The sequence below is a fragment of the Vombatus ursinus genome, unplaced genomic scaffold (assembly GCF_900497805.2).
Source record: "Vombatus ursinus unplaced genomic scaffold, bare-nosed wombat genome assembly UNPS02014768.1, whole genome shotgun sequence".
Classification (NCBI taxonomy): domain Eukaryota; kingdom Metazoa; phylum Chordata; class Mammalia; order Diprotodontia; family Vombatidae; genus Vombatus; species Vombatus ursinus.
In genome coordinates, this window is record NW_020954546.1 from 35,041,249 (window position 1) to 35,062,590 (window position 21,342).

General features: G+C 40.6%; 1 protein-coding gene and 1 long non-coding RNA gene across 2 annotated transcripts; both read right to left on the bottom strand.

Moving 5' to 3' along the window:
- Positions 1-684: 684 nt before the first annotated feature.
- LOC114043097 (proteasome subunit beta type-4) lies at positions 685-4,794 on the bottom strand. Its single transcript, XM_027862035.1, has 7 exons — positions 4,631-4,794; positions 2,674-2,880; positions 2,186-2,332; positions 1,916-1,997; positions 1,546-1,662; positions 1,209-1,297; positions 685-839 (listed from the first exon to the last, which is right to left on the bottom strand). The coding sequence occupies exons 1-7, from the start codon at positions 4,768-4,770 to the stop codon at positions 827-829; spliced, it is 795 nt and encodes a 264-aa protein (XP_027717836.1). The 5' UTR covers positions 4,771-4,794; the 3' UTR covers positions 685-826.
- An 11,244-nt stretch (positions 4,795-16,038) lies between these two features.
- Positions 16,039-20,065, bottom strand: LOC114042836. Its single transcript, XR_003569034.1, has 3 exons — positions 19,952-20,065; positions 19,653-19,842; positions 16,039-17,812 (listed from the first exon to the last, which is right to left on the bottom strand). It is a non-coding gene; the product is annotated as an uncharacterized LOC114042836 (long non-coding RNA).
- Positions 20,066-21,342: the final 1,277 nt, after the last annotated feature.

Below are 21,342 nucleotides of genomic sequence, written 5' to 3' on the forward strand. Positions count from 1 at the left end.
AAACTTTACCTTGCTTTACCTAAGTGGGCAATTTTGCAGACCTCTCTGTAACAAGCTCAAGGAACAGCAGGTGGGTGGAGTGAGGCAAAGTCTCAAAAATCTCTGCCTTGGAAGTTTCAAACCAAGGCCCCATCCTGCCCTTGGCTTTCTTCCCCTTTTATATTTCGGGGGTGGAGGGGAGGCCAAGAAAGCACAGTAAAGTCAACATAGCTGTTTCTGGGGGATGCATATTTCTTTCAGAATTCTTTACATAAAGTCAATTTTGTGACTGTATTTGTAACTCTCATTAATCTGTGCCACTCGATTATTATGGTGTGTTTAAAAGTCTTGAAAAGCCTCAAAGCACTTTTGGGCTATGAAACATGAAACAATCTGAATTATTATTACTACAAAGATGAAAGTTTTGTTGAAACCATGGTTAAGATTACATTAGAACACTAGCATCAATCTTCGGGGAATGTGTTTATTTCAGGCCACATATACTTAAGGCTTCTGCTATAGCCTCAGCATATAGGTCCAAAAGAAATCAGCAGTGTAGGTGCCATGTCTTCACAGAACAAATTAATTCTCTTGAACAAAGATCTCTTGAGGAAGAGAGAATGGAGATGACACTATTGCCTGGGGGGAAGGAACTATAAGATGCAACACAGAAGGCTCCCATCTTACCCCACAAGCACAAAGACAGGAGGTCCAGAATGATTTATTTCCTACCAATCTCTTACAAAAGGAAAAAGTCAAATCTCAGTCCTGGGACAGCCAACACGACCTTAATGGGAGGGCCAGGAGCAGTCAGGGCACAAGAGATGAGGCTGGAGATAAAACTGCATCATTCAAAGCCACTAAAAAAGAAAAGAACACTTATTCCAGAGGCAGGAAAGCCAGGATTATGGCTCACATACAGCACTGTAGGGTTCGTAAGTACTTAAACATTGATTTTTAAAAGATTAAATGGAAGCTAAATGACCATGGTCCCCCAGCTAATAAAAAAAGCAGAGGGAGGATTCAAATTAAGGTTTTCCTGAATTTCCTGAATTCACTCCAACTACTGCCCAAATTCTAGCTGAGGACAACTCCAACTCTGCCTAGATAATCTAAGGCACCTCCAGGAAAGGAAGAAGCCTCATCGAACAGAGCCAGCACTTACTATCCACATCCACAGACACAGAAACACACACACGACCAACAAAGAAACCTGAATTTCAAGTCACCTGATCAGGTGGGCGATATCCCAATTGGTCTCTGCAGACAAAGGTCCCTCCACTTCAACTCCTTTCTCAGTCACTGTGGCAATTTCAAACTAAAGGGAAGAATAGCATATAATTGTTGTGAGGTTTCAGAAGGTCCCAGCAAGCCTGGCATGGTGCTGGAGGTCAGGTCAAGTGATGTTCTTTCCCTCAAATTTCAAAAGAGGTAAGATGAGGAATAAGGTGATAAGCACGTTAAATCTTAAAGAACTTGCTTTGAGGAGGCTAATTCCAACAGATACCCACAGACCTGCAACAACATCCCCAGCAAGACAACCCTTGACCTGAACACGCCTCTCACCCTGTTATATGATCGGGCATCTCGGTAGTACAACACACGCATGCAACGCTCCACCAGCTCCCGAGCCTCTGCTTGGCTTAGAACTGGCTTCTTCTCCAAAATCTCTCGCATCAAGGGCTGAGAGGGAAAGAACCACAGGGTTACAGAATTGGGGGGAAGGAGCACAGCAAAGGAGGCACATTTCTCTCAACTACCTTGAACATTGCTCACATTAAGGAAAATACTCTGTTCGATGCCTCACACCATACATAGTACTTTGTATACTGCCTGTTAGAGAAGCCCTCCCATTCCTGTCAGAGCTGGGAGGTTAGGGTCAGGGATCTTTCAGGCAAAATGTTCCCTTTCCCCTCTCTGATCTCTGCCTACTTACCTGGGCCAAGTAGGCACCATAACCAGTAGCCAGCGTAGGGGCTTCATAGGCTACACCAAGCATGTCCACATAGCCAAGGAAGCTAGAAAGAGACAGCCAGACTGGTCAGAGGACCCCTCCTATCTTGCAGTTCTCCAGATCCCACCCTACCATTAATTTATGAACTTTGGTCTAGGGATGGGACCCAGGATACTAGAGCTGAGCAGCTGAATACAAGCTAGGGGCAGAAGAGGAGCTATCTGTCAAAGCAACAGATGTCTTCACACCAACCTTTCTCCATCAGCATAGCCACCAATGACCATGGTGTTCCACAGTGGGTTCATCTTGGAGCGACGGCTGTACATGGCTCTAGTCAACCAAGAGTGGATGGCTTTCGGGCTATAGCTGTGTCCATCACCCAGCAGTTCTTCATCAATCCTTCAGAATAATTGATCAAAAAGGAAAAACAGTGAGGCAGCAGCCAGGGAGATCCAGCCCCCACCCACACCCCCATAAGATGTCAGTCTCTCATGCTGACCTCTACAGGAAGAAAATAGCCCAGGTCTTGCTACATCTCCCTCCTCTGGGTCCTCCCTCCCTCTTGCTACAGCCTCAGCAAAACAACCTATTTATTCTGTGTGGAAGGGAAATAATGATTCCTTCCTCCCCACTTGAGGACTCCTCAGGGCAGGTCCTAGGAATGAGGAGTCACCTCTTCACTGAACTGGCACCATGTCCCCCAAAATGACATGGGGAAGTGGGTCTTCGTATTGACTTACACCATCTGGTCAATGACTTGCTTCACATACTGGAAATCAGCATAGTCCCCAGAGGCACCAAGCATGGTATTGTTGTTGACACGCATGATTCGAGAGATATTTCGGAAACGAGCCAGGGAGCCATAGGACCCCAGCATATCTGCTGCAATTACTACACCACCCTCAAATTTCACACCTAGGACAGAGGTCCCCGTCACCATTGGGTTCCTGGAAAGATGCAACAGCGATAAGCACTTAAAATTTTTCAAAACATTTGACATACATTATCTCATCTGAGCCTAAAAAACAATTCTGTGAGGCAGATACTGAAGATAATAGTATCCCCATATTCCAGATGAGGAAAGTGAGTCTCAGAGAATAAGGGACTCATCATATATCTAGTGACAATCTGAGACAGGATTTAAACCAAGGTCTTCCTAACTCCAACTCCAGCACTCTTTCCGCTACAGCACACAGCAAGAAAGCTGGTAAACCAGAAGACACAAACACTCTTCCAACTCCTAATTCAACATTTGGAGCTTACAATCTAACGAGAAGGACACAGCAGGTAAGAAAATGATTACGATAAAAGGTAAAATGTGGTAGGGGCAAAGAGAATTAAGTAAAATGCTATAGGGGAATTTGAGGCAGAGATTCCTTTCACTCAGGGGACAGATTGAGAGAAAACTTCATGGAAAAAAGTAGTATCTTGGTTGGGCTTTGAAACAAGTGAGAAGCTTCTGAAGACAGAAAGAAAGATGTAGGGGAGGAAGAAAAACCAGGAAATCTACTCCAAGCAAAGAATAATTAATCTGTGCAAAGGCATAGAGATAGGAAAGGGCAGAAAAACAAAGGATGAAAAATAGTTCTGTCTAGCTAGAATGACAACACTGCCCGGATCCAAACTGTGAATGGGTTCACAGTTTTAGGAAGCAATGAACCAGGGACAGATTTTGAGTAGGGGAGTCACTGATCACAATTTATTAGGAAAGTTGCTTGGGCATCAGTATGAAGGATAAAATAGAACCGGGAGAGATCAGTTAGAAGATTATGACAATAGTCTAGGAAAGAGGTAGGGAGGAACCGAATTGGGATAAGGGCAGTACTAACAGGAATGAGGTAGCAGATGGGAGAGAAAGTTGAGGTAGAATTATCAGGACCTCGTAACTGATTGAATGAGGAATCCAGAGGAGAAAGAAGAGATAGCTGCAGTTTCAGGTGGTGGTTCCCATAAGAGGCCAAGGACTTAAGCGTGAAGGATAAATTTAGGGGGGAAAACGGTACATTCTGTTTCAGACACGTTCAGGAGCTGGGGGGCCACTGGCCCTTCTTCTAATTATCCAGCAGGGCGCTTTGGCTAGAGTTTAGAGACGGAAACACAGACTTGGGAGAGTCACGGACATTTAGGTTATAACTGAAACCACTGGAGCGGATGAGATCAAGAAAGAAAAGGTTAAATGAGGATCTAGACCAAGGACTGAGAGTCGATAACGGAACAAAGGCAGAACTATCACAGACGAGGAAAAAGATGAAAATGTCCCTAAGGAAAGGGCCTCGTGGAGGGGGGGGAAGGATGGGCACCGGGCTGGGGAACGGCGGACGACAGAAGCCTGGGGAAGGCTCGGCAATGGTTGGAGGCTGCGAGAAGGGTAGGAGCAGGAGAAAGGCCAAGAGAGCAGGCCCCGGCAGCGGTTAAAGAAAGGCCGGGGCTGAGAGTTCAGCTGCAGGGTCCGAGCGGAAACGAGGCCGGCGCCGGAAAGCCCCCAGACAGCAGTACACCTTCACTTCCGGCCCCCCACGACTCCTTCCGGTCGTCCCTCCCTCACCCGCTCTCCGAGCGCCCCCCGCCCAGTCCTCCACTCCGGGAGCCCCGGCCCCGGCTCGTGCTGCCGCCCAGCCCGGGGTCCGGGGACCCCTCCGACTTCCCCCTGGCGGCCCCGAGGCCCGGATCCGGGAAGGAAGTGGTGTGGACACTCACTGCGTCCGAGTAACCGGGCTTCCGCAGACGGTGCTGTCCGGCCCTGGGAAGGCTCCGGAGACGGGCGGGATGCGGTAGAACTGGCCCGGCGAGGGGCCCCCGGCCCACAAACCCGAACGCGGTTCCAACAACGGTTCCATCTTAGTCACTCTGGCGAGGGGAAGTGGAAGTGACGTAGGAAGACCTTCAACCTCTTTTTTCCCTCCTCCTTGGGGCGGGCCTGTGGATGAGGTCAAACGCTGTGGTGACGACGTCGCCATATTGAGTGTGGCGGACGGGAGTGGGGGCGTGCATCTAGCATCTAGAAGGCGCAGAACATGCTAACCCAAAACCTAAACAAGTTGCAGAATAGTCGCTCCCCCCTAGAAGTACATATATAATAGATGTAATACACATATATGCAAAATACACGCATGTTTATATATAGTAATGCCACAAGGTAGATATGCATACATATATGTATTTATAAACAGAACCACGTTTATTTTTATTTAATGTGGGAACCTATTCTGAACAGGCCAAACATCTTTTCTAAAACAGGTGAACTGAAACATCAAAATGTTCTAAGTAGCCAGCATCTACCTAATGCTTTAATGTTAGCAAAGCACTTGACAGGTATTATCACCTCAAGGTGATTCTCACAACAATCCTGTGAGGTAGGCATTGTTATTATCCCCACTTTACAGATGAGGAAACTGAGGCTGAGAGAGGCTAAGGGTGTGAACTCAGGTCTTCCTGATACCAAGTCCAGCATTCTATTCACTGCCACCCAGCTGAAGTAAGGCTAAATGAAACAGATGCTCAAAAGGGCTCATAAGCCTCTACCAGTGTATCCCCATTTGTTCATTAGGGAAAGGGAGACCTCCCTGGATCAGAGCAGAGCCCAAACCAGTCCCTTCTGGCCAGGCTCATTTATTTAGCTGGACAATTGGGGCTTGCTCAGTGCTCATGGCAAAAGGGTCTTCAGAGATCTCAGAAACTTACCAGGCCAGCAGAAAGTTCTGCTTTTCATCCCCTTGATTAAAAAAAAAAATACATTCTAGAAGTCTGCAAGGAGGTGAAGTGGAGCTTCCTGGCAAGTTCTGTACTATGGCTTGTACAAGCTATTCTCTTTTTGAAAGATCAGGACATTTGCCCTTCTCCCATCATACGGTACATCTCCCATTCTCCACAATCTGGAGTGGCCAGTTTTTTCAGTATCCTGAGGTATCGTACATCCAGAACTGCCCTTGAACTCAAGGGCAGCTAAATGTTCTCTTACTATCTCCCCACTTATCTTTGGCTTCAACTTCCTATTACTTATGGTTGTTCTTTCTAGTTCAAAGCTCATTCTCACTGGAAAAGAAAAAATAAGCAAAATAATAGTTGAGCAGCTGTGCCTTCTCCCCATCACTCATCATCATCTCATCTACCTTGAAAGTGGACTTACTCTTTCTCTGATCCTACTCTTTCTCCCCACCCCCTACCCCCATAGCTTTTTATTGCTCTTAGCTTCCCTCATCAGCCAGAGTTCATTCTCAGCTTTGGCGTTCCATGCCACATATTCATCCTCTGTTACCTGCCCTGCTTCCATCTTTTGGATGCATCAAAAAATATTTTTATTATTATGAACTTGACAAACATAAACAAATACGAACATAGGAAGGAGAACAGGAAAAAGAAGCTTTTATATCACACCACAAATCTCTATTATGTACAATTTGGTTTTCTTAAGAGTAGATTTTTTTTTAAAAATTTTATTTTTTAAAGAGGCATTTATGGTTAAATGACTTACCCTAGGTCACATGGCTAGTAAGTGTCTGAGCCCAGAATTGAATTTAAGTTCTCCTGACTCCAGGACCAGTATGCTATCCACTGCACCAACCAGCTACCCCTCAGAGTAGATATTATGTAGCATTCCCTGCCCCCATGGGCCACTCCCCTAACTCACACTTAAACTTGTGATTTGGGGTCCACCAAACCCCAGTGGAGCTATTGCTACTTATCCTCTCTGAGGGTTAGTAGTGATAACCCTAAGAAGCTGAGTTTCTAGTATTGCTATTCATAGGTCCCCACCAGTGTGCTCCCCATTAACAATCATCCAGCCAGAGTTAATTAGCATTTTTGGAAAAGGAATTTGCTAAATAGATGCAACAAAAACAATTGGTACATTATCTCTAAAATCCAAAGTGGACTCTCCCACAAGTACAATGACATGGGGTGGGGGTGGGGGCCTCAAACTCAAGGTATAAGTGTAGTGAGCCACATATGTAGGAAACACACGTGGTAAAGAGAGACCTCCCAACTCTTGGCCCTGAAAGACCTTTACTCCCTTTGCGGAGTCTTCATGAAGTTCCCCTTAGTTGTAGCTGTCTACTGGGATCCAAGGGCTAGTGCTTTTCAGAATCCATAATTGGCACTTCTTTCTGCCCTGAGGTGTTCACAATCCCTGAAGCAACCTTTCTTCAGATGACTATCACTCCAAATCCATTTGTCTTTAATGGGTCTCTCCAATCCTGCTACAGCTATTTCCAAGGACATAGTCTACTACCACTCTGGTAAATTTTGCTGCAACTGCCTTTCAGCCCTGCCCACCAACTGGTGCTCTGGTGGGACCTCTGGATCTTCCAAACTCATGAGGTTGTCACTCAGACAGTTCCATCTCTAGGTACTTATTTGTACAAGGTTGGCAAAGAACAAACAGAGATAGAGTTAGCCATATGCTCACATGGGGGAGACAGGATATCTACCCTACCCTCTCCCAGATCTTGTGGAGGCAATTCAAAATACACCTGCCTCCTCATAGCTATAAAGGAAACAGAGGTATAATGTTGGACTGACATTTTTGTATATCACTCAGTTCCAGCTCAACAACTCCTAAATTGGTAGTTCCAGTCAATTAGAAGAATTTTCATCATCACACAGTTCTGGGCTGTCATAACTGAAAACAGGTTCACCTCAGGTTTCTACATAGTTGCCTAGAATGAAGCCAGAAAGGAAATTCTCACATATTTCAAGGATTAGCACCCCCCCCATATGCCAGTCAACTCCTATTACATTCTCTTGAACCAGTCCCTATTTGCTTTCTTCAGCAAATATGCCAGGGGAAGAGGCTTTTTGAACTTTTTTGTCCTTATTTCCAATCCACAAATGTTATCTTGGGTTCAGCGAAGCTTAAGCATTGTCTTTTTAAGTGTTTTGTTTAAAAAAAAAAAAAAGAATTTTATACTACCCCAAACTTAAGAGGCGGAAATCACAGTCAATCCCAAATACAGAGTTATGCAAATTTGGAAAATAAAGAATATTTTACAAAACTAGTCAAAGTTTACTGCTTGCCTAATGCTTATAAAAACACTCTCTTGGTGCTTGCAAAGAACTCCCCAAATCCAAAGACAGTTAAAAGAGAGAGAGACAGAGACGAGAGAGACAGAGAATCAAGCTTTTGTCTCAAAAGAAAACATGGTAACTACAGGCTCCCAGAACACGTGGGGCTCTCCCCACATGGATTAAAGACCTAACTAGAAGTCACTCTCTCACTTTTCAGATTAGATGCAAAACTGGTTTGGTTTCATTCTTATGAAGAAACACTGACCTGTTGATACTGGGAGAAAGAAGGAATAGGTCACTTTCCCACTCCTCCCACTGAAGGGCCCCTGTGTACTAGGTTAAGTGAGGTACCTAGTGCTATAATAAATCATCACTGGACCCAGTTGCCAAAGTATTCTGGGAGAAAGATTTTTCAATGTATGGATTCCCTTGCTAGCATCCACTGTGAACAAAACCGAGACTTTGAGAGTGGGCTACTCAAAGGAACGCTGACTTCAGCAGATACCTAAAAATCTAGAACCACACTCTACCACCTACAAGGAAATATGCAGCCTGATCATTTCAGCTGCATGTTGGTGAAAATGTTGAGAATATTGAGACTTGAATATTAATCTCAGTGGAGTCAACATACGACATTTCTAATACATTCCACTAGAAATTATGCTATAGGCTTTATGCCATGTTTACTCATTGACATGTGTTTGGAAATGATACAAATATTCACTAGTACATCTTTCAGCTAATAGAGAAGCCAAACAAGTAACATGACTTAACTCATATGATTTGTTACAAAAAGAAATGATGGTATGATGCTGGAAGGCACCATAAAGACTTTTAATAAAGATACAGAATTGTGTTGGGAAATCTTGGTATTGAAGGCACTCACTCATAAGTTGGTTGACCAATTGAAAGCTTACTTATATAAAGGAGTTGAGAGATTTGGTAACTTAACCTGTTTACAGAATGGCGCCAGAGAGTAGAGGAGGCCCTATCAAAACAATTCACTGCAACCATCTGTTGCCCATTGGCAAGTAAGTTAGACTGTCTTTTTTTCTGTATCTCTTTTTTTCTTTTTTGTTACATTTTAAGTTCAAAATTGATTCCCTCCCTCCCTCCTCATCCCACAGTAGGGAAGGCAACCATTTGATGCAGATTTATAAGTATATGTAAAAGTATACTATGCATGCTTCTATTTATCAGTTCTTTCCCTGGAGGCGAACGACATCTTCCTTCATAAGCCCTTTATAATTGATCTGAGTATTTATAGTACTCAGAGTAACTTGGTTATTCACAATTATTCTTCAATAATATTGCTGTTACTGTATATAACATGCTCTTAGTTCTGCTTACTTGATTTTTCATTTTTTCATACAAGTCTTTCCATGTTTTTCTAAAATCAGCCAGTTCATCATTTCTTACAGCACAGTAGTATTCCATCACAATCATATAACACAACTTGTTTGGCCATTCCCCCAAATGATGGACATCCCTTCAATTTTCAGTTCGTTGCCACCACAAAGAGAGCTGCTGTAAATCTTTTAGAACATATAGATTCTTTACCTTTTTCCCCAGTCACCTTGGGAAACAGACCTAATAGTGGTATTGCTGGGTTAAAGTTTTCTAACTCTTTGGCATTATTCCAGATTATTCTCCAAAATGGTTGAGTCAGTTCAGAGTCCCACCAACAGTGTATTAGTGTCCCAATTTTTCCACATCCCCTCCAACATTTGTCATTTTTCCCTTTTATCATTTTAACTAATCTAATTGGAATGAGATAATAGCTCAAAGTTGTTTTCATTAATATTTCCTTAAGCAATAATGATTTAGAGTATTTTTTCATGACTGTATATAGTTTTGATTTCTTCATCAAAAGACTGCCTGATCATGTCCTTTGACATTTATCTATTGGGGAATGACTTATATTCTTATAAATTTGACAAAGTTCTCTATACATTTGAGATATGAGACCTTTATCCAAGAAATTGTCTATGAAAATGCTTCTCCAATTTTCGGCTTCTTTCTCATCTTATCTCCATTGGTTTTATTTGAACAAATTCTTTTCAATTTAATGTAATTAAAATTATTCATTTTATTTTTCACAATGCTCTCTATTCCTTATTTACTCATATACTTACTTCTCCTATCTATAAGTCTGATAGGTAATTGTTCCATGTTCTTCTAGTTTTCTCATGATATCTCCCTTTATAGCTAGGTCATGTATCCATTTTGACCTTATTTTGGTAAATGGTGTAAGATATTGGTCTATACACAATTTTCTGCCAGATTGCTTTCTAGTTTTCCCAACAATTTTTTTTTTACCTAATAGTATATTCTTATCCCAAAAACTTAAATTTTTATTTTTGTCAAACACAAGGTAACTATAATTATTTACTGCTGCGTATTCTATATCTACACTGTTCCACTGATGCACCTTTCTACTTCTTAGCCAATATCAGAGAGTTTTGATAATGACTGCTTTATAAGATAGTTTAGAATCTGGTCTGCTAAACCTTCTTCCTTTACATTTTTTTCATTAATTCCTTTGATATTCTTGACCTTTTGCTATTCCCAATAAATTTTATTATTATTTTTTCTAGCACAGTAAAATAAAATGTTGATAACTTATTTGGGATAGCATTGAATAAGTAGATTAGTTTAGGCAGAGTTGTCATTTTTATTATATTGGCTCTGCCCACTTATGAACAATTAATATTTCTCCAATTCTTTAAATCTGACTTTATTTGTATAAAAAGTGTTTTACAATTATGTTTATGTAGTTTCTGGGTTTGTCTTGGCAGATATACTCCCAGGTATTTTATAGTCTACAGTTATTTTAAATGGGATATCTCTTACTATCTCTTCTTGCAGGGTTTTGTTGGTGATATATAGAAATGCTGATGGCTTATGTGGATTTTTTTTTTAAATCCTACTATTTTGCTAAAACTATTAATTGTTTCAACTAACTTTTTAGTTGAATATCTAGGATTTTCCAAGTATATCATTGTATCCTCCACAAAGAGAAATCATTTTATTACTTCATTGCCTGTTCTGATAACTTCAGTTTCTTTTTCTTCTTTATTGCTATTGCTAGCATTTCTAATACAATATTGAATAATATTGGTGATAATGGACATCCTTGTTTCATTACTGATCTTACTGAGAAGGCTTCTAGCTTATCCCTATTACAAATAATGCTTGATGATGGTTTTAGGTAGATGTTTCTTATCATTTTAAGGAAAATCCATTTATACCTACGCTTTTGGGTGTTTTTAATAGGAATGAGTGCTGTACTTGTCAAAAGCTTTTTCTGCATCTGTTGATACAACCATATGATTATTACTTTTGTTTTTGATGTAATCAATTAATAGTTTTCCTTCTGCCAAACCTGCAATCCTGATATAAATTCCACTTGGTCACCATGTATAATCTTTGTGATATATTGTTGTAGTCTTCTGGCTATTGTTTTATTTAGAATTTTTACATCCATATTCATTAATGAAATTGGCATGTAATTTTGTTTCTCTGTTTTTTGTTTTTGTTTGTTTGTTTGTTTTTTGTTCTTCCTGGTTTAGAGATCAGCATCATATTCATTTCATAAAAGAAGTTTGGTAGGATTCCTTTGCCCATTATTCCAAATAATTTATTTAATATTAGAATTAATTGATCTTTAAGTGTTTGGTAGAATGCACTTGTAAATCCAATCTTGATGCTTTTTTCTTGGGAAGCTCATTTATGGCCTGTTTAATTTCTTTTTCTGAAATAGGTTTATTTAGATAGTCTGTTTCCTCTTCTGTTAATCCAGGCAATTTATATTTTTGTAAATATTCTTCAATTTCACTTAAGTTATTAAATTTATTGGCATATCAAAATATCGCTTTTAACTAAATCTATTTCAGCTTTAACTTTGTTTGAGATCATGATTGCTACCCTTGCTTTTTTTTTGCATCAGCTGAAGCATAATAAATTCTACTCCAGCCCTTTATTTTTATGTGTATCTCTTATTTTAAAATGTGTTTCTTGTAAACAACCTATTGTCAGATTCTGTTTTTTAATCCATTCTGCTATCTGTTTCCATTTTATGGGTGAATTCATCCCATTCACATTCAAAATTATAATTACTAGTTGTGCATTTCCCTCTATCCTACTTTTTGTCACTGTTTATCCTTCTCTCCCTCTCTTTTTACCCTATCCCTCCTCAAATATCTAATTTACCTCTAACCACGCCTCACTAATCCACACCCCCTCTAAGAATCCCTCCTTTACCCTCTTCTCCCCTTTTAAAATTCCTTCCCTTATCCTCTCTCCTTACCCTCCTATTTTTTGATCTACATACCTTTCTAAGAGTCCTTCCCTTATCCTCTCCCCTCACCTTCCTATTTCTCTGTAAGTTAAGAAGACTTTAATATCCTTCTTGATGTATATGTTATTTTCTCTTTAATTCAGTTCTGATGAGAATAAGGTTCTAACAGCCCTCTACCCCTCCTGCCTCCATTTTCTCTCTCTCTACCCAATTTTATTATTTAGCATCTTCCCATCATACTCAATTCAGCCCCAAGCCTATGTATTCTCTTTCAAACTACCCAAGTAATGATAACATTCTTATGAGTCACAAATAATGTTTTCCCATATAAGAAGTAAAGATTCTGACCTTATTAAATCCTTCATAATTGGTCTTTAATGTTTACCTTCTTATGTTTCTCCAGAGTCTAGTAGGTCAAAATTTCCATTCAGTTCTGGTCTTTTCTTTACAAATATCTGAAAGTCTTTTAGTTCATTAAATATTCATTTTTTTCATTCAAGATTACACCAGCTTTGCAGGGTAAGTTATTCTTGGTTACAAGTCCAACTCCTTTGTTCTTCAGAATATAGTGTTCTGTGCACTTTGGTCTTTTAATATAGAAGCTGCTAAATCTTGTATTATCCTGACTATAGCTCCACAGTATTTGAATTGTTTTTTTCTAGTTGCTCGTAGTATTTTCTCCTTGACCTAGGAGATTCAAAACTTAGCTATTATGTTCTTGTGAGTTTTCACCTAGGGATCTCTTTCACAGAGTGATTAGTCAATTTTTTCTATTTCTATTTTACTCTCTCATTCTAAAACTTCAGGGCAATTTTCCTTAATAATCTCTTGAAGTATAGTATCTAGACTTTTTTTATCATAATTTTCAAGTAGTCCAACAATTCTTATATTGTCTCTCCTTGATCTGTTCTCCAGATCAGTTGTTTTTCTAATGAGATATTTCACATTCACTTCTATTTTTCCATTCTTTTGATTTTATTTTATTATTTCTTGGTGTCTCATGAAATCATTAGCTTCCCCTTGCCTAATTCTAGTTTAAGGAATTATTTTCTTTGTTCAGTTTTTGAACCTCTTTTTCCAATTGGTTGACTTTCTTTTCATAACTGTCTTTATTTTCTTACATTACTCTTATTTTTTTCCCTAATTTTTCCTCAACCTCTCTCATTTGATTTTTAAAGTCCTTTTTAAGCTCTTCCAAAACTCTTTTTTGGGCTTATGACCATTTTGCTTTTTTCTTTGAAGTAGAAATAGCTGTTTTTACTTCACTATCTTCTTTTGAGTTTGAACCCAGATCTTCTCTATCACCATAGTAGCTATTTATATTTGGGTTCTTTCTCTTTTGCTTACTCCTTATTCTTTAAAGCAACTTATTTCTTGTTTGTTGACTTTGTGTTAAAGTCAAGCTCTAGTCCTGAATTCTGGGGGATAATATGTCAGGCTTCAGGTTTTTTGTGCTTTTGTTTTCTGAGCTCTATCAGGGGCCTGACTTCAGGTATTCCTCTCTGCCCCTGAGCCATGACCAGTCTCTCCCACACCCATCTACTCTGGAACCAAAACAAAGAAATCCTTCAGTGCCCACAGCCAGCAGGGTCCCCATCTTCTTCCATGGCACTCACCCAGCCCACGTGCTAATTCCTCCTCTCTCACAGCCACAGCCAGGACCAGAGCCAAGAGTCAGCTTACCTCACCCAAGCAGGTATCTAGCACCAGAGGATGGCCCTGCAATCTTCCCCTGATCGGCTGTCTGACCCCGACACTGTCTGTGAGGCAAAAGTTCTTGAAGCTGTAGCTGCAGCTTACACAGCTGCCCCCAAGGCTTGTTGTTTGTTGATTGGGCAGTATCTGCCCGGAGGTATTTGTACTTCAATCAGGTCAAATCACCACCCTGGGATGTAGGGGCTTTCCTAACATCCCCTGAAGTTGTTTTAGGTGGAAAACTGCTTTACCCCAACTTTAAACTATTTCTGCCCCTCAAAGTTCACTCTGAGGTATTATTTCATATTGTTTGTGGGGGGATTTAGGAGAGCCAGGTAATTTCCTCCCTTATTCCACTATCTTCCCAGAATCCTCTCCAGTTGGACTTTCTAATGATCAAGCAGAGGGAAGTGATGGGTAGTTAGCTTGATGGCCTCTGAGCAAAAGAGACCATCCATCAATTATTCAAAGCCTCTGTCTCAGATATGGCCTCTGAAAATTTCCAGTGAAAGAGATAACAATAATGTCTAGCATTTATATATGTGTCAGACACTATGCTGAGTGCTTTACAGATACCTCATTTGATCCTTACAACAACCCTAGGTGGTAGATGCTATTGTTATACCCATTTTCCAGTTGAAGAAACTGAGGCAAATAGAGAGTAAGTGATCTGCCCAATGTCCCACAGCTAATAAGAGGTCAGATTAGAATTCAGGTCTTCCAGACTCCAGATCCAGCAGTTTATCCACCAGCTACTATTACTAGACAACCATACTTGAAGAAAAAGGGATCCCAGTTTAGATGGCAAAAAAAGACTTCACCTAGAGGCTTTTAGGCCAGGGCATAAAATAATCCCCAGAGTAGAAAAATACTGATACCAAGCTTGGTTCTTCTATAAGTTTAGGTATAGAGAAGCGGTCCTCTGTCTATGATGTTGGAGCAAAGGTCAGTAAATTCCAGAAGAACTCGACCCATTCAACCAGTCACTGGGCTCACTTATGATGGCACAGGTGAACCTGAACTAGTGATCCATGTGTCCGGATGGCAGTACTAGAGATTCCCCACCTAAAGTGTGCCTTGCATATAAATGCATCTATTTGTTCCTGTACATATTAATTATTACCTGTCTGAGCTCATACTTATTATAGTTTTGCTGTCATACTTACTGGATCATGTACTTGTACAATGTTTGTAGTATAGCAACACCTATTAATTGTTTTTGTCTTTGTGTGTATGTATGCTAATATTTATAGTTATGTTTGCTCTCATAGCCCTGTTGATGTTGTTAGAGCTAGCTAGCTTTGCCTTGTACTCATTTTGCTTTTTATGATTACTTCCTCTCGTACTAAGTATATACATGAGTGCTGCCCATAGAAAATAGGCATATTCACATGGGGAGTCTAAATGTACAGACATTGGCTCAAGGGAAGGCATTGCCCACCCTTCTCCAAGGATTTTGTGATTCCTACTTTGTGGTGAGCAGGAGAAGGAATTGGGCAGGTCGCTTACCCTCTATTTGAGGCTGGCCTCTCTAGTCTCCTGTGAGAAAGAGGTACTAAAATTATGTCTATCTGCCCCCCTAAATATTGCTCATTTAGGAGCACATTTTTATGTTTAAAAGCTGCTAACTGGGCAGCGAGGTGACACAGTGGGTAGAGCAACAGCCCTCCATTCAGAAGGAGCTGCGTTCAAACCTGGCCTCAGACACCTACTTAGCTGTGTGACCCTGGGCAAGTCACTTAACGCCTATTGCCCAAAAGATTTTAAAAAGCTGTTTGCTTTCCTAGTCATTATTTCTTAAAGGGCAAAGGGCAGCCCTTAGCTTACACCTGCCAGTTTGACATTTTTGCAAATGCTAGTTACAAAAAAGACCATGACAAATAGCAAATGACAAATAAACCCATTCCATTCAGTTAATAAACATTAATTTAGCTCATACTATGTGCTAGGCACTTGGGACACAAAGAAAGGCAAAAAAACAGACCTTGCTCTCAAGGAGCTTACAATCTAATGGGGGAAACAGCATGTGAACAAATTTGTACAAACAAGCTATATGCAAGAAATAATTAAGAGAGAGAGGGCACTAGAATTAAGAGAGATTGGGAAAGGCTTCTTGTAGAAGATAAGGAAGACAGAGAAGTTAGTAAGCAAAGATGAAGAAGGAGACATAGGAGACAGCCACAGAAAATGCCTAGAAAACCAAGATACGGAGTGACTTCTTACAGGAACAGCAAAGAAGCCATTGTCATTGGATTGAAGAGTATATGATTTGGGGGGTGGGGGTACCAGGGGGAAGGTAACTAGTAAGAAGACTGGAAATGTAGGATAGATACTAGACTGTGACAGGCTCTGAATGCCAAACAGAGGATTTCATATTTGATCTTGGAGGTGATAGGGAGCCCTGGAGTTTATTGAGTAAGGGGGTGACGTGGTTGGACCTCCACCTCTCACACAAACTTTACTTCTCATGTAATCACAGCAGTGTTGCATCAGTAGTCTCTCCACCAATTAAGGGAGTCTCATGAAAACACTCTAGACTTGCCTAGAACTCCAGGTTACACATGTGTTCCTGAAATGTACACGTACTATGTCATGAATGTAATTTGAACATTTAGTCACTGAAGCATCCTGTCAAGTGAAGCTGTGTATAGTGCTGTGTATATTGAATCTATTGCTTATTTATTGGTTTGTTTATTTAAGATTGGGTTTCTCCTTCTCACCCAGGCTGGAAGTACAGCAACCCTTCATGGGCCCAATCTCACTACCAATTGGCATGGGAGCTTTGACCTTCTCTATTTCTGACCAGTGCTGGTTTACCCTCCTTGGCCAGCCTAGTGGATTCCTGATCCCAGGAGCTCACCATATTGATGCCAAACAGCATAGACATCCAATCAGCATATCAAGATTTTGATAACCTTAACCTCTCCTATAGCTGGGACTATACCATACTCATATAGCTGGACTCCACCATACTCAGAATATTGCATCTGTTGATAATGTGCACTTGTCTTTAATGGTACCATAGGATGATTACCTAGGGTGCCAAGAAAATCATGCTTATTAATTTCAAAGTATTTACATTTATGCTTATGTCATGTAATTAAAGATTATAAGTATAGTCCAGTTAATTTTTACAAGGGACTAAAAAGCATATGGCCCTGGGGAGGAATGTAATCTTGTGTCACCATCACCATGAAGATGAGAGATACTACCCTAGAATTCATCAACTAGTGCCATCATGGAACAGGAGCTTCTGGGACTGTTTTGTGAAGATTTCTGGGAGAAAGATGGTGGAAGGAGAGAAGCTACATTGAGCTTAGTGTTGAATATTTGCTCTCTTCTTGAAACTGTGCCTGTGCCCAGACACATTGGTTCCTGGCATTCTGCCCCTATTTCTCCCATGTGGTGAGAGACTGAGACAAGTAGGCCTGATTTTCACATAAATGTTCTCCACCCTCCTTCCTGTTTTTTTGGATTTCCTCAAATGAACACATTTTCTTATTATGCAGTACTGCTCTCCTCCCTTTTGCCCTCACCTTTTTCTCTTCTGTTACAATAAGGTTTACCCCTTCCAGAGACATATTCCAGTCATGGGTCTCATCCTATCAAGTCTCAATAATTCCTATGAGATCAAACTTACCACCCTGCATTAGACTCAGTAATTCATTTTGCTTGTTACTCATTCTGAGGTAGGAAAGGAAGAGTTATTCTCCATTTCTCCTGAGGACTGAACATGATGAAATGAACTAAATTCAAACAGGGAAGATTTAGAATTCTTAATGGTGTGAAGTTTTTAAAATCAGAAGGTGCTGAGTCTCTTCGTCCCCCTACTTCCATCCTTGTCTTCTCCTTAAGTGGGGCAGGTAAGGTTTGGTAGATCTCTGAAAAAAAAAAAATTCAGTTAGATGAGTCTAGTCTAATTTTATTGTTGGTTATTCATTTTCATTTTACCAGTAGGAAAAAGAGAGTTCAAGAGGGTTGGGCATGGCCCTATGTGGGCTTTAATCATTCAGAAAGCTAGGACCAGAATCCTTTCTCCTTTACCCCTGCTATACTTTCTCGGAAGAGATGTCATTGCATTAGAAATCATTTCAAGTAACACCTTGATTACCCCACCAAGGAAATATGGTTAAGTAAAACAAACTGATACAATGATCATGTTTGACAGTGTGTGTGTATATGCCTCATTCCCCACCTATGATCAGACGGTCAGTAAAATGTATTAAGTGCTTACTTTGTGCCAGGTATAGCGCTAAGTGATGGGGATACAGGGAAAGGTAAAAGATAGTACCTACTCTCAATGAATTCACAGTCTGGGGGAGAACAGCATGAAAAACAACTATGTAAAAATAAGATATAAACAGGACCAAAAATGAATAGAGGGAAGGCACTTGCAGAACGTGGGATTTTAGCTGGGACTTGAAGGAAGCCATTGAAGTCAGGAGGTAAAGATGAGGAGGAGAGTGTCAGGAGTCTGATGGAGAAAAGTACCCATCAGATCGTCTTATTTATTTTTCAGAGAACCAGTAAGAGAGATAAAAAGATTATTGTCCCCAATTTGCTGACAGAGAAACTGAGCCCAGAGTTTTACCTAGGGTTCTGACTATGGTCATGCATTACCTCAACTTTGAGCCTGAAATCCCGAAGCCTAGCTTTGTGACACCCCAGGCTCTCTTTACTTATATGAAAGAGCGTCTTGAAATTCTCAAAAAAGTGTAACATTTAAAAAAATAAAAATCTACAAACATAGTCCTTTTATGTGGTGCGGTGTGGTTGGAGATCAGACTGCGACACGTGCAGAAACATTAGCAGGGTGCACATGCACCTTCCCCCATTCCCCACCTACCCAGGTCTGTCCTTGCCCGCCCTTTTGTCCTACGCTGAAGTATTTACTAAACTGCCTGGTTCAAGTGTTTATTGTGCTGCCTCATACTGGAGGGGCTTCATACCTTCCCCTCACCCTCTGCCTTGTTCTATATTTTGGACTTTTACTTCTCCCATGCCAAGTAAATAACCTCTGGGTGTTTGCTGAGAGAACATTTCTACCCATGGGTTTGCTTCCTTCATTCCTTGGGTTGTAGTTTTCCTTTACACCTCTTGGAGAAGGGTAACAAGAGTCACAGGATAATAGGCTCATAGATCTGGAAATGGAAGAGGTATTAGAAGTCATCTGGATGAGGAAACTGGAGCCCAGAGAGATTAAGTGATTTGCCCAATGTCACACAAAGATGTAAATAGCAGAGTCAGGATTCAAATCCAGGTGGTCTGGACTCTAAGTCAAGAGTTCTTAAGCCTGAGGCATCCAATAATAATAATAATAATAATAATAATAACTAACATTCATATAGCACTTACTATGTGTAAGTGCTTTACACTTTATAAAGTAAGCTTTATAATTATGTCATTTGATTCTTAAAACAACCCTAGGAGGTAGGTGCTGTTATTACCCCATTTACAGATGAGAAAACTAGGGCAGACAGAGGTTAAGTGACTTACACAGGTCATACAGCTAGTGTCTGAGGCTGGATTTGAATTCAGGTCTTCCTGACTCCAGGCCCAGCACTCTATCCACTGAGCCACCTAGACGCTAATCCCCAGTACTTTGTATAATGCTTGGCGCATTTAAAAAAAAAATTCAACCTGTTATTTCATCTGTATAGGGGGCTCCCAGTGAGGAACTTTGTTTTCTAATGAAGATGAGCATTCCATGCAATGTATTACCTTGAAGAGTTGCGTGGCCAGTGTGTGGAAGGCTTTGAATCTGAACCCCGGTTATCCTGACTCAGAAACCAGCTGGTTTTATTCCTTTACTCATTTCATAGTACTACACAGCAAAGGCCTGAGGTGTGAACCAAACAAAAGACACCAGCGGCAGGATAAAAAGGATTAGCCATTTAATCTTCCAAATGACCTATAGAATCACAGAAGTTTTTAGTTAGAAGAGAACTCAGCAACCATCTAGCACATACCCCAAAAGGAATCCCCACCATCACATGCCCAACAGATGTCCATCTACTGACCTCCAAAGAAAGAGACATTCCAGAAGGTACCAGAAAAGCTCTAATTCCAGGGTTCTTGGCCTTTTCTGTGTCATGGACCCCTTTGGCAGACTGGTGAAAACTACAGACATCTTCTCAGAATGCTGTTTTTTTTAATGCATAAAATAAAATACATAAGATTAAAATTGACAGCAACTATTGAAATAGAAATAGTTGAATTAGTGATAAAAATAATATGTTTCTTAAAGTTCCCAGGCCCTAGATTAAGAGCCCCTGCTCTGATGATTAGGAAGTATTTCTTAACATCAAATCTAAATTTGTCCCTGAAATTTTTACTTAGAACTTCTTCTTCCTATCCTTTCAGTCTCTCCCAAGGGCCCAAAATGGAAATGGTCAAGGCTAGGTGGCCTAAGGCAGGGAGAAGGGCATGACCCTGATTCTCTGGGTGCCCCTAGAAGGGAACTGGGTCCTGAGCCTGCCATTCTCTGGTTCTGCTTTCTCAGCCTGAAGCATTATATAGACTTCCAAAGCCTGTTTCTATGAGTGAGTGACCTTTCTGTCATTATACTTTCCCAGCATTCCGTTTCCATTTTTGTTGTTCTTTCTGTTTACATTATTGTACATCTTGTTTTCCTATTTCTACTTACTCTGCTTTGCATCAGCTCATATAAGTTTTCTCTGCATTCTTTATCTTCATCATCTCTTACAAAGCCGTAATATTCCAGTACATTTTATACCAAAAATGTATTTAGTTATTCCCCAACTGATAGGCATCTACTTTGTTTCTAGTCTATTGATACTCCCAGAGATACTATCAATATTTTGATGTATAAGGGACTCTTCTGTTCATGCTCAACCTCCTTGGTATATAGGCCTAGCAATAGTATTTCTAGGTATGGACATTTTAGTTACTTTTTGGTTATCTATGGGACCTTTTGGTTTATCCTAGACTTCCTTTGGGTTTACACTTAGCAGTATAGGCCTAGCAGCAGGATCCCTGGATATGGACATTGTAGTTACTTTTGGGGAATAATATCAAATTGTTTTTTCTTCAAGTCCCGACTAAAAGCCCACCTTCTACAGGAAGCCTTTCCTGATCCCCCTTAATTCTAGTGCCTTCCCTCTTTTGACTATCTCCAATTTATCTTTGTTTTATATATTTTTGCATTTATTTCCCTCATTAGACTGTGACCCCATGGAAGGCAGAGACTGTTTTTAGCCTTTCTTGGAATCCCTAGTGCTTAGCACAATGCCTGGCACATAACAGGTTGACTGACTGACTGACTGACAGAATGGTTGGAGCAATTCATAGCTCCACCAACAAGGTATCAGTGTGATTGTCTTTCCCCAATCCAGTGTTCTCTTTCTGTTTGGGCAGCTGTCTTTTTGTCTCTTTCCAATGGACTTCTTGG